At 37.7% G+C, this 18,374-nt stretch overlaps 1 protein-coding gene across 6 annotated transcripts in view; it reads left to right on the top strand.

The window, feature by feature from the left end:
- Positions 1–18,374, top strand: part of ATL2 (atlastin GTPase 2) — a 67,239-nt gene that overhangs the window by 40,844 nt on the left and 8,021 nt on the right. For all 6 annotated transcript variants that reach the window (XM_043468358.1, XM_043468361.1, XM_043468359.1 and 3 more), the window contains 5 exons: positions 9,556–9,690; positions 9,942–10,046; positions 14,224–14,274; positions 14,571–14,627; positions 16,044–16,136. In XM_043468358.1, coding sequence (XP_043324293.1) covers positions 9,556–9,690; positions 9,942–10,046; positions 14,224–14,274; positions 14,571–14,627; positions 16,044–16,136 — 441 coding nt within the window. The remainder of the gene's footprint in view (positions 1–9,555; positions 9,691–9,941; positions 10,047–14,223; positions 14,275–14,570; positions 14,628–16,043; positions 16,137–18,374) is intronic.

Genomic DNA, 18,374 nt, shown 5'->3' with positions numbered 1-18,374 from the left:
GAACCCAGGTCTCCCACATAGCAGGTGAATTCTTCACCAGCTGAGCTACAAAGGAAGCCCAAGAATACTGGAGTCGGTAGCCTATCCCTTCTTCAGTGGGTCTTCCCCACCCAGGAATTGAACCAGGGTCTCCTGCATTGCAGGCGGATTCTTTACCAACTGTACCATCAGGGAACTGATAGTTTGTCTTCTGGATCCATCAATTACTGATTCAGGGGTGTTGAAGTCTCCAAGTGTAATAGCAGATTTTCTTGTTTCTCCTTGGAATTCAGTTTTTTCCTCATATATTTTGATGCTTTCTTATTAAGCACATATACATTGAAGATTGTCAAGTTTTTCCAGAGAAATGACTCTTTTTATCATTATGTATTACCACTCTTTATCCTGATAATTTCCTTGTCTTAAAGTCAGCTCTGTCTGAAATTAGTGTAGCTACTCTAGCTTTTATTTGATTAGTGTGCAGTTCAGTTCAGTTCAGTCGTTCAGTCGTGTCTGACTCTTTGCGACCCCATGAATCACAGCACGCCAGGCCTCCCTGTCCATCACAGACTCCCAGAATTTACTCAAACTCATGCCCATCAAGTCAGTGATGCCATCCAGCCATCTCATCCTCTGTCGTCCCCTTCTCCTCCTGCCCCGAGCCCCTCCCAGCATCAGGGTCTTTTCCAATGAGTCAACTCTTCGCATGAGGTGGCCAAAGTATTAGAGTTTCAGCTTCAGCATCAGTCCTTCCAATGAACACCCAGGACCTATCTTCTTCAGGATGGACTGGTTGGATCTCCTTGCAGTCCAAGGGACTCTCAAGAGTCTTCTCCAACACCACAGTTCAAAAGCATCAATTTTTTGGTGCTCACCTTTCTTCACAGTCCAACTCTCACATCCATACATGACCACTGGAAAAAAAACCATAGCCTTGACCAGACGGACCTTTGTTGGCAAAGTAATGTCTCTGCTTTTTAATATGCTATTTAGGTTGGTCATAACTTTCCTTCTAAGGAGTAAGCGTCCTTTAATTTCATGGCTGCAGTCACCATCTGCAGTGATTTTGGAGCCCAAAAAAATAAAGTCTGACACTGTTTCCCCTGTCTCCCCATCTATTTCCCATGAGGTGATGGGACCAGATGCCATGATCCTAGTTTTCTGAATGTTGAGCTTTAAGCCAACTAGCATTGTATATCTTTCTCCATTCCTTTTCTTTATGTTTAAACTGGACTTTTTGTGGACAGCAAATAGTTGGATTTATTTTTAATCCAGTGGCAGTTTCTTTCATTTAATTGGTTTACTTCAATCATGCATGTCTAAAGTGATTATTGATACTTGTTATATTTGTTGGTTCTTTTTTATTCTCTTTTTCTGCCTTCTTTAGCTTTAATTGACTATTTTATATGATTCCACATTCTATTCTTGCTTAGTGTATCTATTATATTTATTTAAATATTAAAAAATCTAATTGCCCAGAGTTTGCAATATACGTTTACAACTGATCTAAGTTTGCTTTTAGAATATTACTATACTGCTTTATGGGTAGTATGGGTACCTTATGACAGAGTATTTCCAGTGCCTCCCTGCTATACCTTATGTTTTTAATTTCCTCTCTATATACACCATAATCACCTAATACATTGTTGCAAGTAGCACTTTGGACACACTGTTGTCTATTAGATGAATTAAGAGAAAGAAGAATAAAAGATTTTCTTGTCTTTCTCTGATACTCTTTTATGTATATGTCTGAGTTTCCAGCCTGTATTATTTTCTTTCTTTGTGAAGAACTTTTAACATTTCTTGCAAGGCAGGTGTACTGGTGACAACCTCCTTCGTTTTTTATCTAAGGAAGAATTTATTTCTCCTTCACTTTTGTAGGATAACTTTACTGGATACAGAATTTTAGGTTGGTGGCTTTTTTCTTTTAACACTTTACATATTTCATTCCATTCTCTTCCTGTTTGTATGGTTTCAGATGAGAAGTCCAAAGTGATTCTTATTGTTGCTTGTTCCTATAAGTGTTTTTGTCTTTGTTTTCTTTTGGGATTTCCTTTTAGTCTTTGTCATTTTTCAGTTAGGCTTTGATATGCCTGGTATAGATCTTTTGGTATTTATCCTGTTTGGTGTTATTTGATTGTCTTAGATCTGTTCTTTAGTATTTGTCATTAATTTCAGAAAATTCTCAGCCATTATTACCATGAAATTGAAAACACTTGCTCCTTGGAAGAAAAGTTATGACCAATCTAGACAGCATGTTAAAAGGCAGAGATACTACTTTGCTGACAAAGGTCTGTCTAGTCAAAGCTGTGTTTTTTCCAGTAGTCATGTGTGGATGTGAGAGTTGGACTATAAAGAAAGCTGAGCACCGAAGAATTGATGCTTTTGAACTGTGGTGTTGGGGACGACTCTTGAGAGTGCCTTGGACTGCATGGAGATCCAACCAGTCCATCCTAAAGGAAATCAGTCCTGAATATTCGTTGGAAGGACTGATGCTGAAGCTGAAACTTCAGTACTTTGGCCACCTGATGTGAAGAACTGACTCATTTGAAAAGACCCTGATCCTGGGAAAGATTGAAGGCAGGAGGAGAAGGGGCTGACAGAGGATGAGATGATTGGATGGCATCACCGACTCGATGGACATGAGTTTGAGCAAGCTCCAGGAGTTGGTGATGGACAGGGAAGCCTGGTGTGCTGCAGTCCATGGGGTGGCAGAGTCAGACAAGACTGACTGACTGAACTGAATTGATTACTTCTGATGTTTCTTTTATGCCTTTTCCCCTCCTTCTCGTATTCCCATTATACCTATTTACTGGTTTAGTCACTTAGTCATGTCCGACTCTTTATGACCCCATGGACTATAGCCCACCAGGCTCCTCTGTCCATGGGCTTTTCCAGGCAAGAATACTGGAGTGGTTTGCCATCTCCTCCTCCAGAAGACCTTCCCCACCCAGGGATCGAACCCACATCGCCTGCATTGCAAGCAGATTCTTTACCACTGAGCCACCAGGGAAGCCATACCTATTTATACCTTTTTGCAATTGTCCCACAGTTCTTGAATAGTCTCTTCTGTTATTATCCTTTTTTGTCTATGCATTTCACTTTGGGAAGTTTCTGTTGATACATGCTTGTGTTCACTGATTCTTTTGTTGATGTGTCCAGTCTGTGGATAAGTATATTAAAAGTGAAAGTTGCTCAGTCGTGTCCAACTCTTTGTGACCCCAGGGACTATACAGTCCCTGGAATTCTCAAGGCCAGAATACTGGAGTGGGTAGCATTTCCCTTCTCCAGCGGGTCTTCCCAACCCAGGGATTAAACCCAGATCTCCGCATTGCAAATGGATTCTTTACCAGCTGAGCTACAAGGGAAGCCCAGGTATATTAAAGGTATTCTTTATTTCTATAATAGTATTTTTTCTATCTAGCATTTTCTTTTGATTCTTTGAGTTTCCATCTCTCTGCTTACATTACTTGTTTTTCAGTTTCCACTTTTTAAAATTAGAGCTTTTATGATATTTACCTTACTTACTTTAAATTTCCTGTCTAATATTTCAAAATCTGCATCATACCTGAGTTTGATTCTTATGGTTGCTTTGTCTTATCAGTCTGTTTTTCCTTACCTTTGACATGGCTTGTACTTATCAGACATGAACTATCAGAAAATAGGAACTGAGAGTTAAGCTTTTACTGTGAAGTTTTATGTTAATCTAGTTCTAGCTCAGAGATTGTTTAATGTTTTCTGCCGCTTTAGATCCCAGAGACTTCAGTATTCTCTGCCCCCCGTCCATTGTCCTTGAGTTTCTCTGAGAACTCCTTAAATAGAATCTGTGTCTTGCTACTTTGTCGGTTGTAATCTACTGAGTGATGTGGTAATGTGTGCGTGAGGAGAGCTTTATCATTTTATGATTAAATCTCAGTTTTGTAAGTGGACCTGAGTCCCTGGGCTGTGACCTTCAGAAATTTTCTCAGCCTTAACAAATTGTTTTCTCCCTTTACTTGAAGCAGGAAGGCTAGAGGGAACTGGAGTTGATGAACTGAAATTTCCAGGGTTAGATAAAGCTCTGATCAGGTAGTTTGCCTTGAAGGGCTGGCCTTTGTTAATAGGGACTGCTCTCAGTGCTTACTTGCCCCTGTGTGTGTTTGAAAATGGTTGCAGGGAATTCCTTGGTGGTCCAGTGGTTAGGGCTCAGTGCTTTCACTGCCGCAGCTTGGGTTCAATCCCTGGTCAAGAAACGAAGATTCTGCAAACCACGTGGCAGGGCCAAAACAAACAGAAAGCGAGAACCTCAGGGAACTTCTTGTGGATGAATTGTTTTAAAAGTCTAATGTTTCTTAATTGGCACTAGGACTTGCTGAGTATTCTTACATATTCAAATGAAAACTCTGAAGTTATGCTTGGTGGTCAGAATGTTAATATTAGCTTATTCTATCATTTGGGTGTTTGGTGTTAATAACCTACCTCCTAAATTAGGTACTAGTTTATACAGATTAAGATTTTTATCTGTTATGTTTTTATAGGGAATGCGTCATAGCTCAGAAGGATCTGCTCTTTCATTGTACAGTTACTTGGATCTTTAATTTCATCCTTCTGTCCATTTTCCTTACAGCTGTGTTGAGTTGTTATGGCTTCTCAATGCACCTTTATCTTCTGGCCTGCCCATTGTTGAAGTTAGGAGACCTGGCTGGACCACCAGCCACGTGCAAATTTACCTAGCTTTTGTTTCACTTTGTTGCCAGAGAATGTTATCTTTCCTATAGTCGAATAAGAATTTGTTTCTTATTGTTTAGAGCAGGTAGGAGTTCTTTATTGTTGATAATTATATTGGCGAGTCTTTCTGGCAAGGATTTGTTTATTCACTATAATATTTGACTACATTCAAAGTTCAAGTCTTTTCAGCTGAGATGCCTTTTGCAACTGGGACTTATTCAGTAAGCTTTTTTTTTAACTGGAGGATTAAGATAATTTTTGAAATTTTTAGTTTTTGTCCCTGTATTAATAAATGGTATCAGGTTACTGTTTTTCAGGTTCTTAAGTTTGCTTCTACTCACTTATGACAGCAGGTAGTATTTGCTATGAGCGAGGCACCTTCTCGAATTCATGAGCATGCTCCTGAGGGCAGAGATGTTTGTTCTTTTTCACTGCTCTATCCCTTGAACCTAGAACAGTGGCTGGCACACAGTAGGGGTTAAATAAATATTTGTTGAATGAATATATTAAATTTACCAGTGTTCAGTATGTTAGAGAAATAACAAAACTTCTTAATTTCATGTTTTGAAATGTCAAACTTAACTGGTTTTAATTAGCTAGGTTCTCTGATTTACCTTTCTCTCATTCTTTTATTGACTGATCAATTTAGTACTTCTGCTTCATTGACTAGGCTAAAGCCTTTTACTGTGTGGATCACAACAAACTCTGGAAAATTCTTAACGAGGTGGGAATACCAGACCACTTTACCTGCCTCCTGAGAAACCTGTGTACAGGTCAAGAAACAACAGTTAGAACTGGATGTGGAATAATGGACCAGTTCAAAATTAGGGAAGGAATATGTCAAGGCTGTGTATTGTCACCCTGCTTATTTAACTTCTACTCAGAGTGCAGCATATGAAATGCCAGGCTAAAGGAAGCATAAGCTAGAATCAAGATTGCCGGGAGAAATATCAACAACTTCAGATATGCAGATGATACTCTAATGGCAGAAAGCTAAGAGGAACTAAAGAGCCTCTTGATGAGGGTGAAAGAGAAGAGTTAAAAAGCTGGCTTAAAACTCAACATTCAAAAAAGTAAATCATGGCATCTAGTCCCATCACTTCATGGCAAATAGATGGGGAAAAAAAGGAAATATTGACAGACTTTTATTTTCTTGGGCTCCAAAATCACTGCAGATGGTAATTGCAGCCAAGAAATTAAAACATGCTTGCTCTTTGGAAGGAAAGCTATGACAAACCTAGATAGCGTTTTAAAAAACAGAGACATCACTTTGCCGACAAAGGTCCACATAGTCAAACTTGTGGTGGCTCAAACGGTAAATGAACTGCCGGGAGTGCAGGAGACCCAGGTTTGATCCTTGGGTTGGGAAGATACCCTAGAGGGGAAATGGTAACCCACTACAGTATTTTTGCCTGGAGAATTACATGGACAGAGGAGCCTGGTGGGCTACAGTCCATGGGATCACAAAAGAGTCGGACATGACTAACACACACATGATTTTTCCAGTAGTCATGTACAGTAGTCATGTATATGTGAATTGGGCCATAAAGAAGGCTGAGCGCGGAAGAATTGATGCTTTCGAACTGTGGTCATGGAGAAGACTCTTGAGAGTCCCTTGAAGAGCAAGGAGTCAAACCAGTTAATCCTAAAGGAGATCAACCCTGAACGTTCATTGAAGGACTGATGGTGAAGCTGGAGCTCCAGTACTTTGGCCATCTGATGTGAAGAGCTGACTCATTGGAAAAGACTCTGATGCTGGGAAAGACTGAGGGCAGGAGGAGAAGTGGGCAACAGAGGATGGGATGGTTGAAAGGCATCACCAGCCCAATGACAAGAGTTGGAGCAAAGTCCAGGAGATAGTGACGGACAGGAAAACCTGATACGCTGTAGTGGATGGGTTCACAAAGAGTTGGGCGACTTAGTGACAATAGCAATTTAGTAAACATTTTCATTACAGGGTAAACTAAGAAGAGATATAGTTAGTACATCTTTTTTTAGTGAGACACCAATTCTTTTTAAAGTTTCTTTTGGAGATAGTGAGGTTAACAAGCATCTTACTTAGCCTATGATTTCAGTCATCTATACTTTTTAAAACTTAGTTGTACTCTCTTATTCCTATATTGTTTCTAGCAGTGATTGAAAGGATTTTATTTCTTCCATCTCTCTTACCCATGTGCAAAAGGGAACATGTTGAAACTTAATAATTTAAAAAATTTAATGTATTTATTGAGCAAGTATTTTGAGTGCCTACTGCAAACCAGGCACTATTCTATGTTCTGGGAATACTATCCTGTGTTTTGAGAGGAAAAAAATGACAAAACTTTTTTTCTTCATGGAACTTAAATTCTCATAGAAGAGATAGGGAAAAAATTTAAGTAATTAAGTAAAAATTAAGAATATGTAGAATAAAAGTAGATTTTTCTAATAGGATAAATTCTTTTAAATTACTTGTATAGGTTAAACATCACTTTGACATTGTTGGGGAATGAGATACTATGTGTGAGAGCCCCGAATAAGGAAGGCACTTTGGTAGAAACAGTTTTGTAAATCAGATGGAGTTTATGGCCTGTGCTCTAAATACTTCCACAAGAACTGCAGTGCAGAGCCATTTAAAGTGTCACCTGAAGTGTCAGTAATATGCTTTAAGAGTTCAGAAAAGTTGGAGTTCCTTTTCTTGACCACCCGCTCAGTCTAAGCTGAGATCAGATGGAACAAAGGTATAGAGATGCTAAGCAACCTATGGGAATATTGACCTTTTTTGTTGTGGGACAAACTGGAACAGGTGTGTGTGTTGGGGGGACTTTAGGAGCAGAGATAGGGAATGTAAATAAAGGTGGATTGTATACAACAGGTCTCCAGATAGTCCTGTAAAGAAATGGGGAGCCACAGATGGCTTTTTAGCGGGTTCATGGTATGATTTTAGATTTCTTGTTGAGAACATTAAGTGACAGTTGGGAAGGATGGGTTGGAGGGTACAACAGGGAGGTTCAAGGTGATTTGGAGCATCTAAAAAGTATAGTTAGCGCAAGACCATAATTGGGCTTATCTCGGGTGTACTGGTAGGAGAAGGCAATGGCAACCCACTCCAGTACTCTTGCCTGGAGAATCCCATGGATGGAGGAGCCTGGTGGGCTGCAGTCCATGCGGTCACGAAGAGTCAGACACGACTGAGAGACTTCACTTTCACTTTTCACTTTCTTGCATTGGAGAAGGAAATGGCAACCCACTCCAGGGTTCTTGCCTGGAGAATCCCAGGGACGGCGGAGCCTGGTGGGCTGTCGTCTGTGGGGTCGCACAGAGTTGGACACGACTGAAGTGACTTAGCAGCAGCAGCAGCAGAGTATGCTGTTAATCCTCTGATCCCTGTGAAGGGTGCTTCTTGAAGCACAAGTCTGTAGTATATAGTATTAATAGAGTTGTACCATGTATCAGCCTTGTGACCAATAGAGGATGAGGGTCTTAAGTTGAAGATACTGAAAGTGAAGAAGAGAGTCCAAGAGAATTTTGTAAGTGATAGGATTGGTAACCTACTGGGGTTGGAGTTTTGTGGAATAATAATTATAGATGGTTTGTGTTTTACCATCTGAGCCACCAGGGAAGCCCACGGATGTTTAAGATTGATCTTCAAGTTAAATAGTGATAATTTGGGCAGCACTTTTTTCTCCCACCTTTTCCTCATTAAGGCTACCTTACACATCTTTACTCCACCCCTAATTGGAGCTTTGTTATCTATTTTGGACTATATAGAATTATTATATATTATTATATATATTATATGTAGTATATATATTACATATTACTATATATTAGAATTATTTCTGAAACAAAGGAATTTTTCCTGTGAGGTGAGGTACTTTGAGAAAAGGGTATATGGACTTTAAATATACTTAAAGTAGAGGGCTCTTAATATGTGTCAAAGTTAACTCATTTATTATATTCCATTTTTAATTTTCTAGATAAATTAGCTTATGGTATATTAAATTTCATATAATTTTATAATATCAAAACAGTTTAGTCCTGTAATGTATGTGCTAAAACATTTTATTATAGAAAAGTTTAAACATACCCCAAAATAGTAGAGTATAACAAACCCCAGTGTACCCACCAACATTTTCCTGGTCTTGTTTCATCTGTTTTCCTCTCTGCCCTTTTACTTATTTGTTTATTTTAACTAGATAAGACTTTATTATTATTATTATTACAACCTCAAAGCCATTATTACATCACACAATCATCTTTATCCCAACTTAGCACCATCTAATACAATACCCAGTCTGGATTCAGATTTCCCTTTTTGTTTTGAAAAAGACTTAGAGTTGGATTGTTTGAATCAGATTTTATACAAGTCTTGGGGTTATTTTTAAAGTTGATGTTTTTTAAAGAGAAAATTAAGGCAGTGTGAAAACATTTTAGTATAAGCTATTCTAAGAGAGCAGTGCTGTTTTGACAGTCATTCTGTCTGGAACTTAGTTTTGTAGAAGGAGGTGTCAAAATAGCTGGTATTTTTATGATTTTGAACATAGGAAGTCTTTCCAAAGTGGGAAAAGTGGGTGTGACCCCACTTATCTAGAAGCCTACATTGAAAATGCGAGCAGATTTGAGAAGGTTCAGGTTTGGAGGAAGACCACATCTCTGTGAGGGATGTGGGATTTGGGACTGTTTTTATAACTACTTGTGTAATGTTAACAGTATATTTTATCTCCCTGGATATACTGTCCTTATCTATAAGGAGTGGATGATTTCTTTTTTTCCTCAGATTTTTATTGACGTGTAGTTGCTTTACAATGTTGTGAAGAATGGGTGACTTACATTCCTTTAGAGTTCTTATTTTTGTGTGTTTTATTTTATATTTATGCTTGATTTCAACAGGATTCTCAGAGTTGGATTGGTGGAAACAATGAACCATTGACTGGCTTTACATGGCGAGGTGGTTGCGAAAGAGAAACTACAGGCATACAAGTCTGGAATGAAGTATTTGTGATCGAGAGACCTAATGGAACAAAAGTAAAATTCTGTTTATAGTTTTTTTTTTTTTTTTTTACTATTTTTTCTTCCATATTTCTTGAGCAAAACAACACAGAACTCTTATCTTATTATTTGATAACTTAAACATGTGGATTATTATGTCAAAGTGTGTGAGATATGTACTTTTCTTGACTTAATTACTGGTTTTTATAGTAACCATTTTATATTTGACTTTTGTAAATCGCTGTTGGTGAGTTTTTACTTAGTACTTCAAACTTTTAAATTCCTAGGTGGCTGTGCTGCTAATGGATACCCAGGGTGCCTTTGATAGCCAGTCAACGATCAAGGATTGTGCCACGGTGTTTGCTCTGAGCACGATGACCAGCTCTGTTCAGGTGAGACTCAGGGGTGCTCCACATGGCCAGTCACATAGCTCTGATACCTTTGCTCTTCCTCAGAATGCCATTTGATTGAGGAAAAGAAGGATTAAAATGAGAGAAACTGTTTACATTTCTTATTGCTCACTTTTGTTTCTGTGCTTGCTGTCCTGGCTTACAATGTGAGATTTCATGAAAGTGCTTACCAGGGAAGCAGTGAACCAATTGCCAATGCCTTTGGTTTTTTGTTGTAGCATCAATGCTTTTTTTTAAAAAGAATATATATTATTGTATGTTATCCTTAATTGAATTCAAGGATATTCAGTTGATACTGTGGCTGCCAGATACAGTAAAATGTAGAGTATATTTTTATTTTTTGGTTAAATCAACCAAACAGCAAAACCAAGTAATTAAATTTAGTTTTCTACTCGATGTGCGTGGCAACTAGTACTTGATTATTTGAATGAATGGAGGTAGAGGCATAATAATTAATTCATATTTAATTTAGGAAACCTAAGTGATGTTTATATAATTTAGGATAGCACCTGTTTCACTTAGAAAGGAGTAAAATTCTTTTTTCACTTATGCTATACCCTAGTTATGTTTGGTGTTGTGTCAAGTTCTGGTCTCTTTGAGCTAGGCCATCTTTTTCCTGTATAATTTAAACTGATTGGATGGAATTAAACCACCACAGGTTATTTTATATTTTTTTACTTTCCCTTTTATGAGCTTATCTGTGGTTGATACTTCTATGGCTGAAAAAAGAATTATTGAAGTATGGTGGTTAGGTCCAGCTGGTGATGATGTTTCAAGATACATATTTGCAAATATTTTTAAAAGTATGTGCTTCTCCTGAGATAAGAAACATTTCTTACTGATGACAGATTGTAGACGATACTGTCACAGTGTCTTGGTTTTTGTGCTTTCCATTAGCATCTGGAATGTATGACTAGTCTCGGTTAAAGTTCCCTTCTCCTTCCTTAGTTCAAAGTATCTAGCTGTCAGTGGAAACAACTTTTGGATATTACTTTGAGATAAAAGAGAAGGGGCTTCTTTTTACTATAGGGGTGGAGATAGCTGTCTCTACAAACTAAATGGTGTTATTTGGGGCCCTCAGAATCTCTCTTTTCCAATTTTTTCTAGTTTTTTTCCCTCCGATCTTACAGGGTGGCACAACTGCCATTTTCCTGAGGCAGCCAGAGGCCACATCTGTGTTTGTGTTATCACAGGATAGCCCTTCAGATTAGCTGCCTCTCTGGCTTGCTTTAAATTATAAGCTCTCTGTCCTAAAACTTATACTGTGGTGTTCTGTTGTTTATTTAACTTTATGATAGTGAGAAGCCTAATTTTGGACAACTTAAAGCCACTTTCTTATTGTAAAATGAGAATTCTTACTATGCTTAATTGTCTCATAATGTGCTTTTGTGTGCAGTCAGAAATGAAATCCAAATGCGATAATGCATAACAAAGTGCTTTGTAAACTAAATAATCAAAAAGATTAATTTTTTGTTGTTTTTAAGGCTGCGCTGACCGGCATGTGGGATCTTAGTTCCCTAACCAGGGATCGAACCCATTCCCCCTGCCTTGGGAGCGTAGAGTCTTAATCACTGAACTTGCAGGGAAGTCCCTGAAATTATTTTTTATTACTGCTGCTTTCCTGATTATTGAGGCCAGATTTCTGTCGTTCCTTATTACATAAGTTATATGATTGATAGGCTAATGACAGATTGATCCCTTTGTCATTTATTTTTAAAAAAAATAATTGTTGAGTATCTTGTTAAGTACAGTGTGGTATGCTAAGTACAGCATGGTATACTAAGTACTAATGATCTACAGTAAACAAATCTTTTCTCTTTGCTGTTTATAACCTGGCTCTGACAATGAAAGGATCTGGGCCTATTTTCTGAATGCTAAGGCCCATATCAGTGAGAATAGGTTGGTTATGCTCTCAGTTTTTAAGTTTAAATAGAGGTTAATAACCTCAATCATTAATTCCTTTTTAAGTACCTGTTTGGAATTAGCTGAGAAAATCATTTTAAGTTTGCTGGCTTTAGTGACTGTTTATTTTCATGACCTCCAAGTGATTAAGTTGGATCGTCACTTTCTTGCGGTTAGAATAGATTGTTCTATATTTGGAGTAACCCTATTTTCTTAGATATGTTATTTTTTAGCAGAGGCTGCAACTATGGACACCTACTACTTTTCTCCTTTGGTGGCCTAGGTGGTCTCTTAAAAGATCTGATTCAGAAGGACTGGACCTAGTGAATCTTCTCTCCAGTTTCTCTTTCTTTCAAGTACTTGAGTGAGTGATAGTCACTCAGTTGTGTCTGACCCTTTGTGACCCCATGATCTGTAGCCTGCCAGGTTCCTCTGTTCATGGAATTCTCCAGGCAAGAATACTGGAGAGGGTTGCCATTTCCTTCTCCAAATGCCCTTCATGCCCCTCACAAAAAGGAGCAAACCCTAATGATGGACTTTTGGGGCACTGGGGTGCTGCCCGCATCCACTCAGAAGCCTGCATGGTGGGTAGGTAGTCAAGTCTGACTGTTCATTCTCTTCCCTAAGCACAGCTCCAGTCCCAAGAGACGTCCCTTTAATTCCCACTGGCCAGTGGCACTTTCCAGAATTTTCGCAAAGCCTCTAAAATTCTTCATGGGTGAGGTACTTGCTGCTCCATTCTAGGGTTTAATGGTTTCAGAAGGTACCCTGAGTGATGCTCCACAGATATTAGGTCTCAAACCCAGTTCTTCTCACCTTTCCCCTGTCTCCACCCAAACCATTCCACTTCCAGAATGCCAGGTCACATTGGTCCATCTCCCAATGGACTGCTGAACGCGCCTTCCTCAGACTTGGGGACTGAGGAGAGAAAAGGGGTCAGGAGCCATGAGTTCTCCATGTTTTTCAGCAAACAGAATTCTGGACCCAAACTGGACCCAAAGGATCTCAGTTTTACCCACGGACAATACAGAGTTAGGGTCAGATGCTCCTTCAGTGCTCCTTCTAGTTCTGAAATTTTGTTTTTGATAACTGCATTTTTCACATTCCTTCAAAACTATGTGCAAAAACATTAGTAATTTTCAAATAAAGATGCTATAAAAATGTATAATATATCATAATTCTTTTGAAAAGCTACTTTTCAAATATAATCAATTAGTATTTAAGTTTTTTAGATTTTTTTTTTCCGATATAATGGGGGTTCTTTCAAACAGGCAAAAAAAATCCAACCAAAGACACATACTTCAGAAATTATAAGACCTTCCCTGGTGGCTCATATGGTAAAGAATCTGCCTGCAGTGCAGGAGATCCGGATTCAATCCCCGGGTTAGGAAGATCCCCTGGAGAGGACATGGCCATCCACTCCAGTATTCTTGCCTGGAGAATCCCATGAACAGAAGAGCCTGGCAGCTTCAGTCCATAAGATCACACAGAATCGGACACAACTGAAGTGGCTTAGCATACAAGAAATTATATGTCATTGTATTCAGTTTGAAAACTTAGCCTATTTGATATTTATACTTACCATTATCAGCTCTGGTCTGTGTGGCTTGGAAAGCCTCCTAAAAATTTGTGAAAAGGGCAAGAGTGCCACCTACTGTTCTGTGTGTGTGTGTGTTTTTTTTTTTTTTTTAAACAGCTACTACAGTCTGGTAAAATCTTCGTTATTTAGACTGAGTTTGCTTAAGTAAAAAGATAATCATATTAGAGTCAATGGTAGCTGAGGCACCCATGAGTAACTATAAACTACATGTTGTGAATGCTCCAAGGAGGAGTTTGATCTTTGTAGAACTATGCCCTTCACATTCATTGACTTAGAAAAATAGTTGGGGAAACCCTATACTTAAAAAAAAAAAAAAACTCATGGTGTAACATTAAAGAAACTTACTACATAAGTGTAAGTATGTAAACATACAACATAAGTATAAGTACACTACATATACTGTAAAAAAATGTGTGCTGCTTTCTTGGCCCCATGTGCATGTGTTCACGATTTTTACATAGGTTACCACTGCTGCTCCCCCCTTAATGTTGTATAGTCAGGGAAAAAGAAATCCTTCTCGTGGACCACCAGTTAAGATAATGACTGAGCCATTCATATGTGTTCAGGTATAAAATAGCCTTCATTTCCGTAAGTAAAGTTATACACAGCTGGGTATTCAAACTAAAGCCTAATGAAAATCAAATTCTGTTTTAACAGGTATATAATTTGTCTCAAAATATTCAGGAAGATGATCTTCAACACTTGCAAGTATGTATGTCTCAAAGAATGTGTGCCAAAGTATTGAAAATTTAATTCCTACTTTATTGTTACTTTACACCAAGAATCTATAATATTGTAAGAAGATTGACTATTATATGATTTTAAACAGATACATGACTTAACTAAAATAAATTTTAATGTATACTTGGTCTTAAAAAATTAAATACTTGGCTTTCAAGTGATTTTAAAGGCCCTGACATCTAGTGGTCTGATATAGAACAGCTTTACAGATGTCTTCTTTCAACGTCTCTGGGGGCATTATTTTAAATAATTTGATTTGATAGTTATTTACAGAATACGGCAGACTTGCAATGGAAGAAATCTACCAGAAACCGTTTCAGGTAAATTAAGTATTTTATCATTAAAAGAAATTAATCTGTGAAAAACTGTCATCTTGTATATCTGAAGACATAAGGACATTATGCCAAACTAATTTTTAGCAACAGATCCAGCAGAATTGAAACTAATTTATGGTAGAGTCATCACCAACTTAACAGTAGCAATTTACAAGATAGGAAATAGAAGATGATTATAGATTGATTCTTAGAATTTTTACTTAAAGAAGTTAATAACATTTCTCTTAATTAGGTGTTAATTCCCAGACTTGAGATAGTCATGTAAACTTCTTGTATACATCATAAACTACTGCAACATATTATTGGTTGTGTGTGTGTGGTGGGCGGGGGGTAGTATATTACAAGTTGAAATTAGACCTGTTACTGTTCATTTTTGATTCATAGAAAAGTTTCAGAATTTATTATGTCTCTCTCCCATGTTTTTTCATTACCTTTAAATGCTAGGTGCAGAATATTAAGTCAGAAATTAATTTGGGTGGAGTTATTTGAGAAGCATATACTCTGCTTGCTTCTTTGGAGTCTTAAAAAGAAAACAAAGCTAATTTAAAATAAAAAAAATAAAGCTAATTTCAGATAGTTTGAGTTGACATAGTATTACTTGGTTATTGTGTCACAGTAGGTGAGAGTGACTCCACCCTGTTTGCTCATCCGGTATGAAGTCTTCCCTTATACGAGAGCATCCCTGGTGGTTCTTAGTGGTTTACACTGATTCAGTCTCAGTCTTGTCTGGCTCAAGTGATCACTTTTATGAAATATTTGGACAGGTTATGGTGTCATTTTTTGTATATTATAAAATGTACTCTATTTGGCCTATATCTGTTTTTCTGAACTGGGGTAATTTTGCCACCCAGAGGGCATTTGCTGATATTTGGAGACATTTTAGATTGTCACAGTTTTGGGGAGGAAGTTAATACCATTGGTATCTAGTTTTAGAGACCAGACGTGCTGTTAAACATCCTGTAATACATAGGACAAGTGTGCACAGCTAAGAATTATCTGACCCAAAGCGTCAGTAATGCTGATTTGAGGAACCTAAGCATGTAAGAATAAAAAATTCTGTGAATTATTTGGTCTTTTAATTACACAATCTTGGCCTACAGTTATGATCTGTATGCCCTGATAGGTCTTTTGTTTCTTCTTAAAAATTGCTGTGTTATTGCTTGTGGTGACCATATATACAGTAAGTTTCTCAAGTGGATGTAGATTCTTGGTATAAGAGTTGGGAGTGTTACTGGTTTATGTAGTAGGCTCTTGATAAAATTGTGAGTAGTAGTAAACCATTTGTTGCTCTAACTTTTGATAAGAATTGTTTCTGGGGAGTAAGGGATACTTCAGTTGTTAAGGTAGTAATTTTTGGTAAAATTTTATAAGAAATGGTTCTGTTTCTCCTTTTTTCTGTAGACATTAATGTTTTTGATTCGAGACTGGAGTTATCCTTATGAACATTCATATGGTTTAGAAGGTGGCAAACAGTTCCTTGAAAAGAGATTGCAGGTAAGTCCCTATTTCTGAGAGAGGAGAGCATAAGCACCAGGTCAGGTGAAGGAGTGGGCTGCCTGGACTGCTGCTTAGACCACCAATGTCTAAGTATCATTGGGACAAATCGAGTATCCCTGGTTAACCTAGGTAACCCCATACATAATTGATGAGATGTAAATTGGTAGCACTTCTGCAAAAGAGGACAGTAGAAATTGCCCTTGAATAGAAATAAAGGAACAAAAAAAAAAGAAATAAAGGAACAGATATTTCTCTCCAGAGACATACTGAAGGAACATTTCAATAAATCAAATTAACAGGATAAATTCACAGGATAAGAGTTTGAAGTAGACTAACTTTTGATCTTTTCAGATTGCATGCATGTCTCTTTCTGGCCCAGCTGAACGTTTGAGACAGGCTGGATAATCTAGTGTGCATGCATTGAACACATGATGTGAGACTTTCTTTTTAAGGAATGTTGTCTCATAGAGTGGCAGCATATAGAGAGCTAGAAAAGGGATCTTAAACATTTTATCTAGTATAGCATTTATACACACACACACCTCAAAACTGGGACCCAGAAAAGTGACTTACCTTTGGTCCTTTAACACATTATTGGTAACTGTAATAGGACCCAAATATCCAGACTCCTGTTCTGACCCATGCAAAATGCCACACCAAGGCAGTGCTGGAAAATAAACTCACCACCATGATCCTTACTCCTGGAGGTATCCTCCCGTGGAAACCCTCAGGTCAAATACCACCCACCAATGACATCCACAAAAGATATATAAAAATCCCTTTATTCATAAATAGGAGGTTTCTTTCTTTGGGGTAATAAACTTTTGTTTGTTCCCTGTGGAAGGATGCATTTAGTTTTGCAACCATATTCAATGACTGAGGGTATAATATAATTTTTCTTAATCCTAGACTGAGATTAAAACCAAATCCTTATTCTTAAATTATATGAAAGGCATTTCGAGACTGTCAAAGATTTTCATTCATCTTTGGTTTGTTTGGAAGAAATTAACATGAAGTACTTTAGGCATACTAACTAAATTCAGAATTATGGACTTCAAAGACAAAGGGTTTTTTAAATACATTGTTAAAGTGATACAGAAAAGTACACAGACCATAAGTATGCATACACCTTGATGAATTTGTGCAAATTGAACATAGCCATATAATGACCCAGAAGCACCCACCTCTGTCTACTAACTCCCCCTGGTCCCCAAACCCTTCACTGCTGTTCAGACCTTGTTTTTAGACTTTTTATGAAAGGAATCACACACACAGTATGTATTCTTTTGTGTCCAGTTTCTTTTGCCCAGTATTACATTTCTGAGTTTAGTTCATATTGTTGCATGTAGTTTAGTTCACTTATTCTCATTGATATGCAGTATTCCATTGTAAGAATAATAATAGTTTTTCCATTCTACTCTCAGTGGAGATTTGGGTAGTTTCCAGGTTTTGTTGATTACTGATAGTACATGTATTTTAGAATGGTTTTTGAGACGAGTTTAGGAGGGAGTATGTGAATTATATTGGGATAAGTAGTTATTAAAAATCTAACTTTAGCATATTCTTCCAGAAAATACATAGCAGTTTCTCTTTTGCAAAAAACTGATGACTAGCATAAGTCATAAACAGTCATTTGGAATGAGTGCTGGAATCTTACGGTTCTTTGGAATTTTTAAAGTTCTTTAGACTGCACTGGTGATTTTCACCTTATCTGTTGTTTTGCCCAAGGGCTGACCTTATTATTTGTAGGCAGATTAGTACTTTGTTTTTTTCTTTGCCATTATAAGTACTTTAAAGACAGGTTTATAAATCACAGTCACACCTCTTGTTCTGGTGTTAGATGTTATGATTAATTATTATTTGTATTTATGCATATCCTTGGTAGCTAATGGGCTTCCCTTGTGACTCAGCTGGTGAAGAATCCACCTGCAGTGCGGGAGACATGGGTGATTCCTGGGTTGGGAAGATCCCCTGGAGAAGGGAAAGGCTACCCACTCCAGTATTCCGTCTAGAGAATTCCATGGACTGTATAATCCATGGGGTCGCAGAGTCAGACTCGACTGAGGACTTTCACTTTCACTTTGATAGCTAACAGGAAAAAAAAGAAACCTCTTGGTTTAGGAGAGGAGGTGGGTCTTACCAAATGGTTAGAAATGGGTCTTTAATAAAATTTTACATTGTCAAAAAACACCCATCTGGAGTAGCATTTGAATTACTGTGCATGCCTGTGAATAT

The sequence above is a fragment of the Cervus canadensis genome, chromosome 5 (assembly GCF_019320065.1).
Source record: "Cervus canadensis isolate Bull #8, Minnesota chromosome 5, ASM1932006v1, whole genome shotgun sequence".
Classification (NCBI taxonomy): domain Eukaryota; kingdom Metazoa; phylum Chordata; class Mammalia; order Artiodactyla; family Cervidae; genus Cervus; species Cervus canadensis.
The sequence above is the reverse complement of the archived record's forward strand: the minus strand, read 5'-3'. Positions and strand labels throughout refer to the sequence as shown.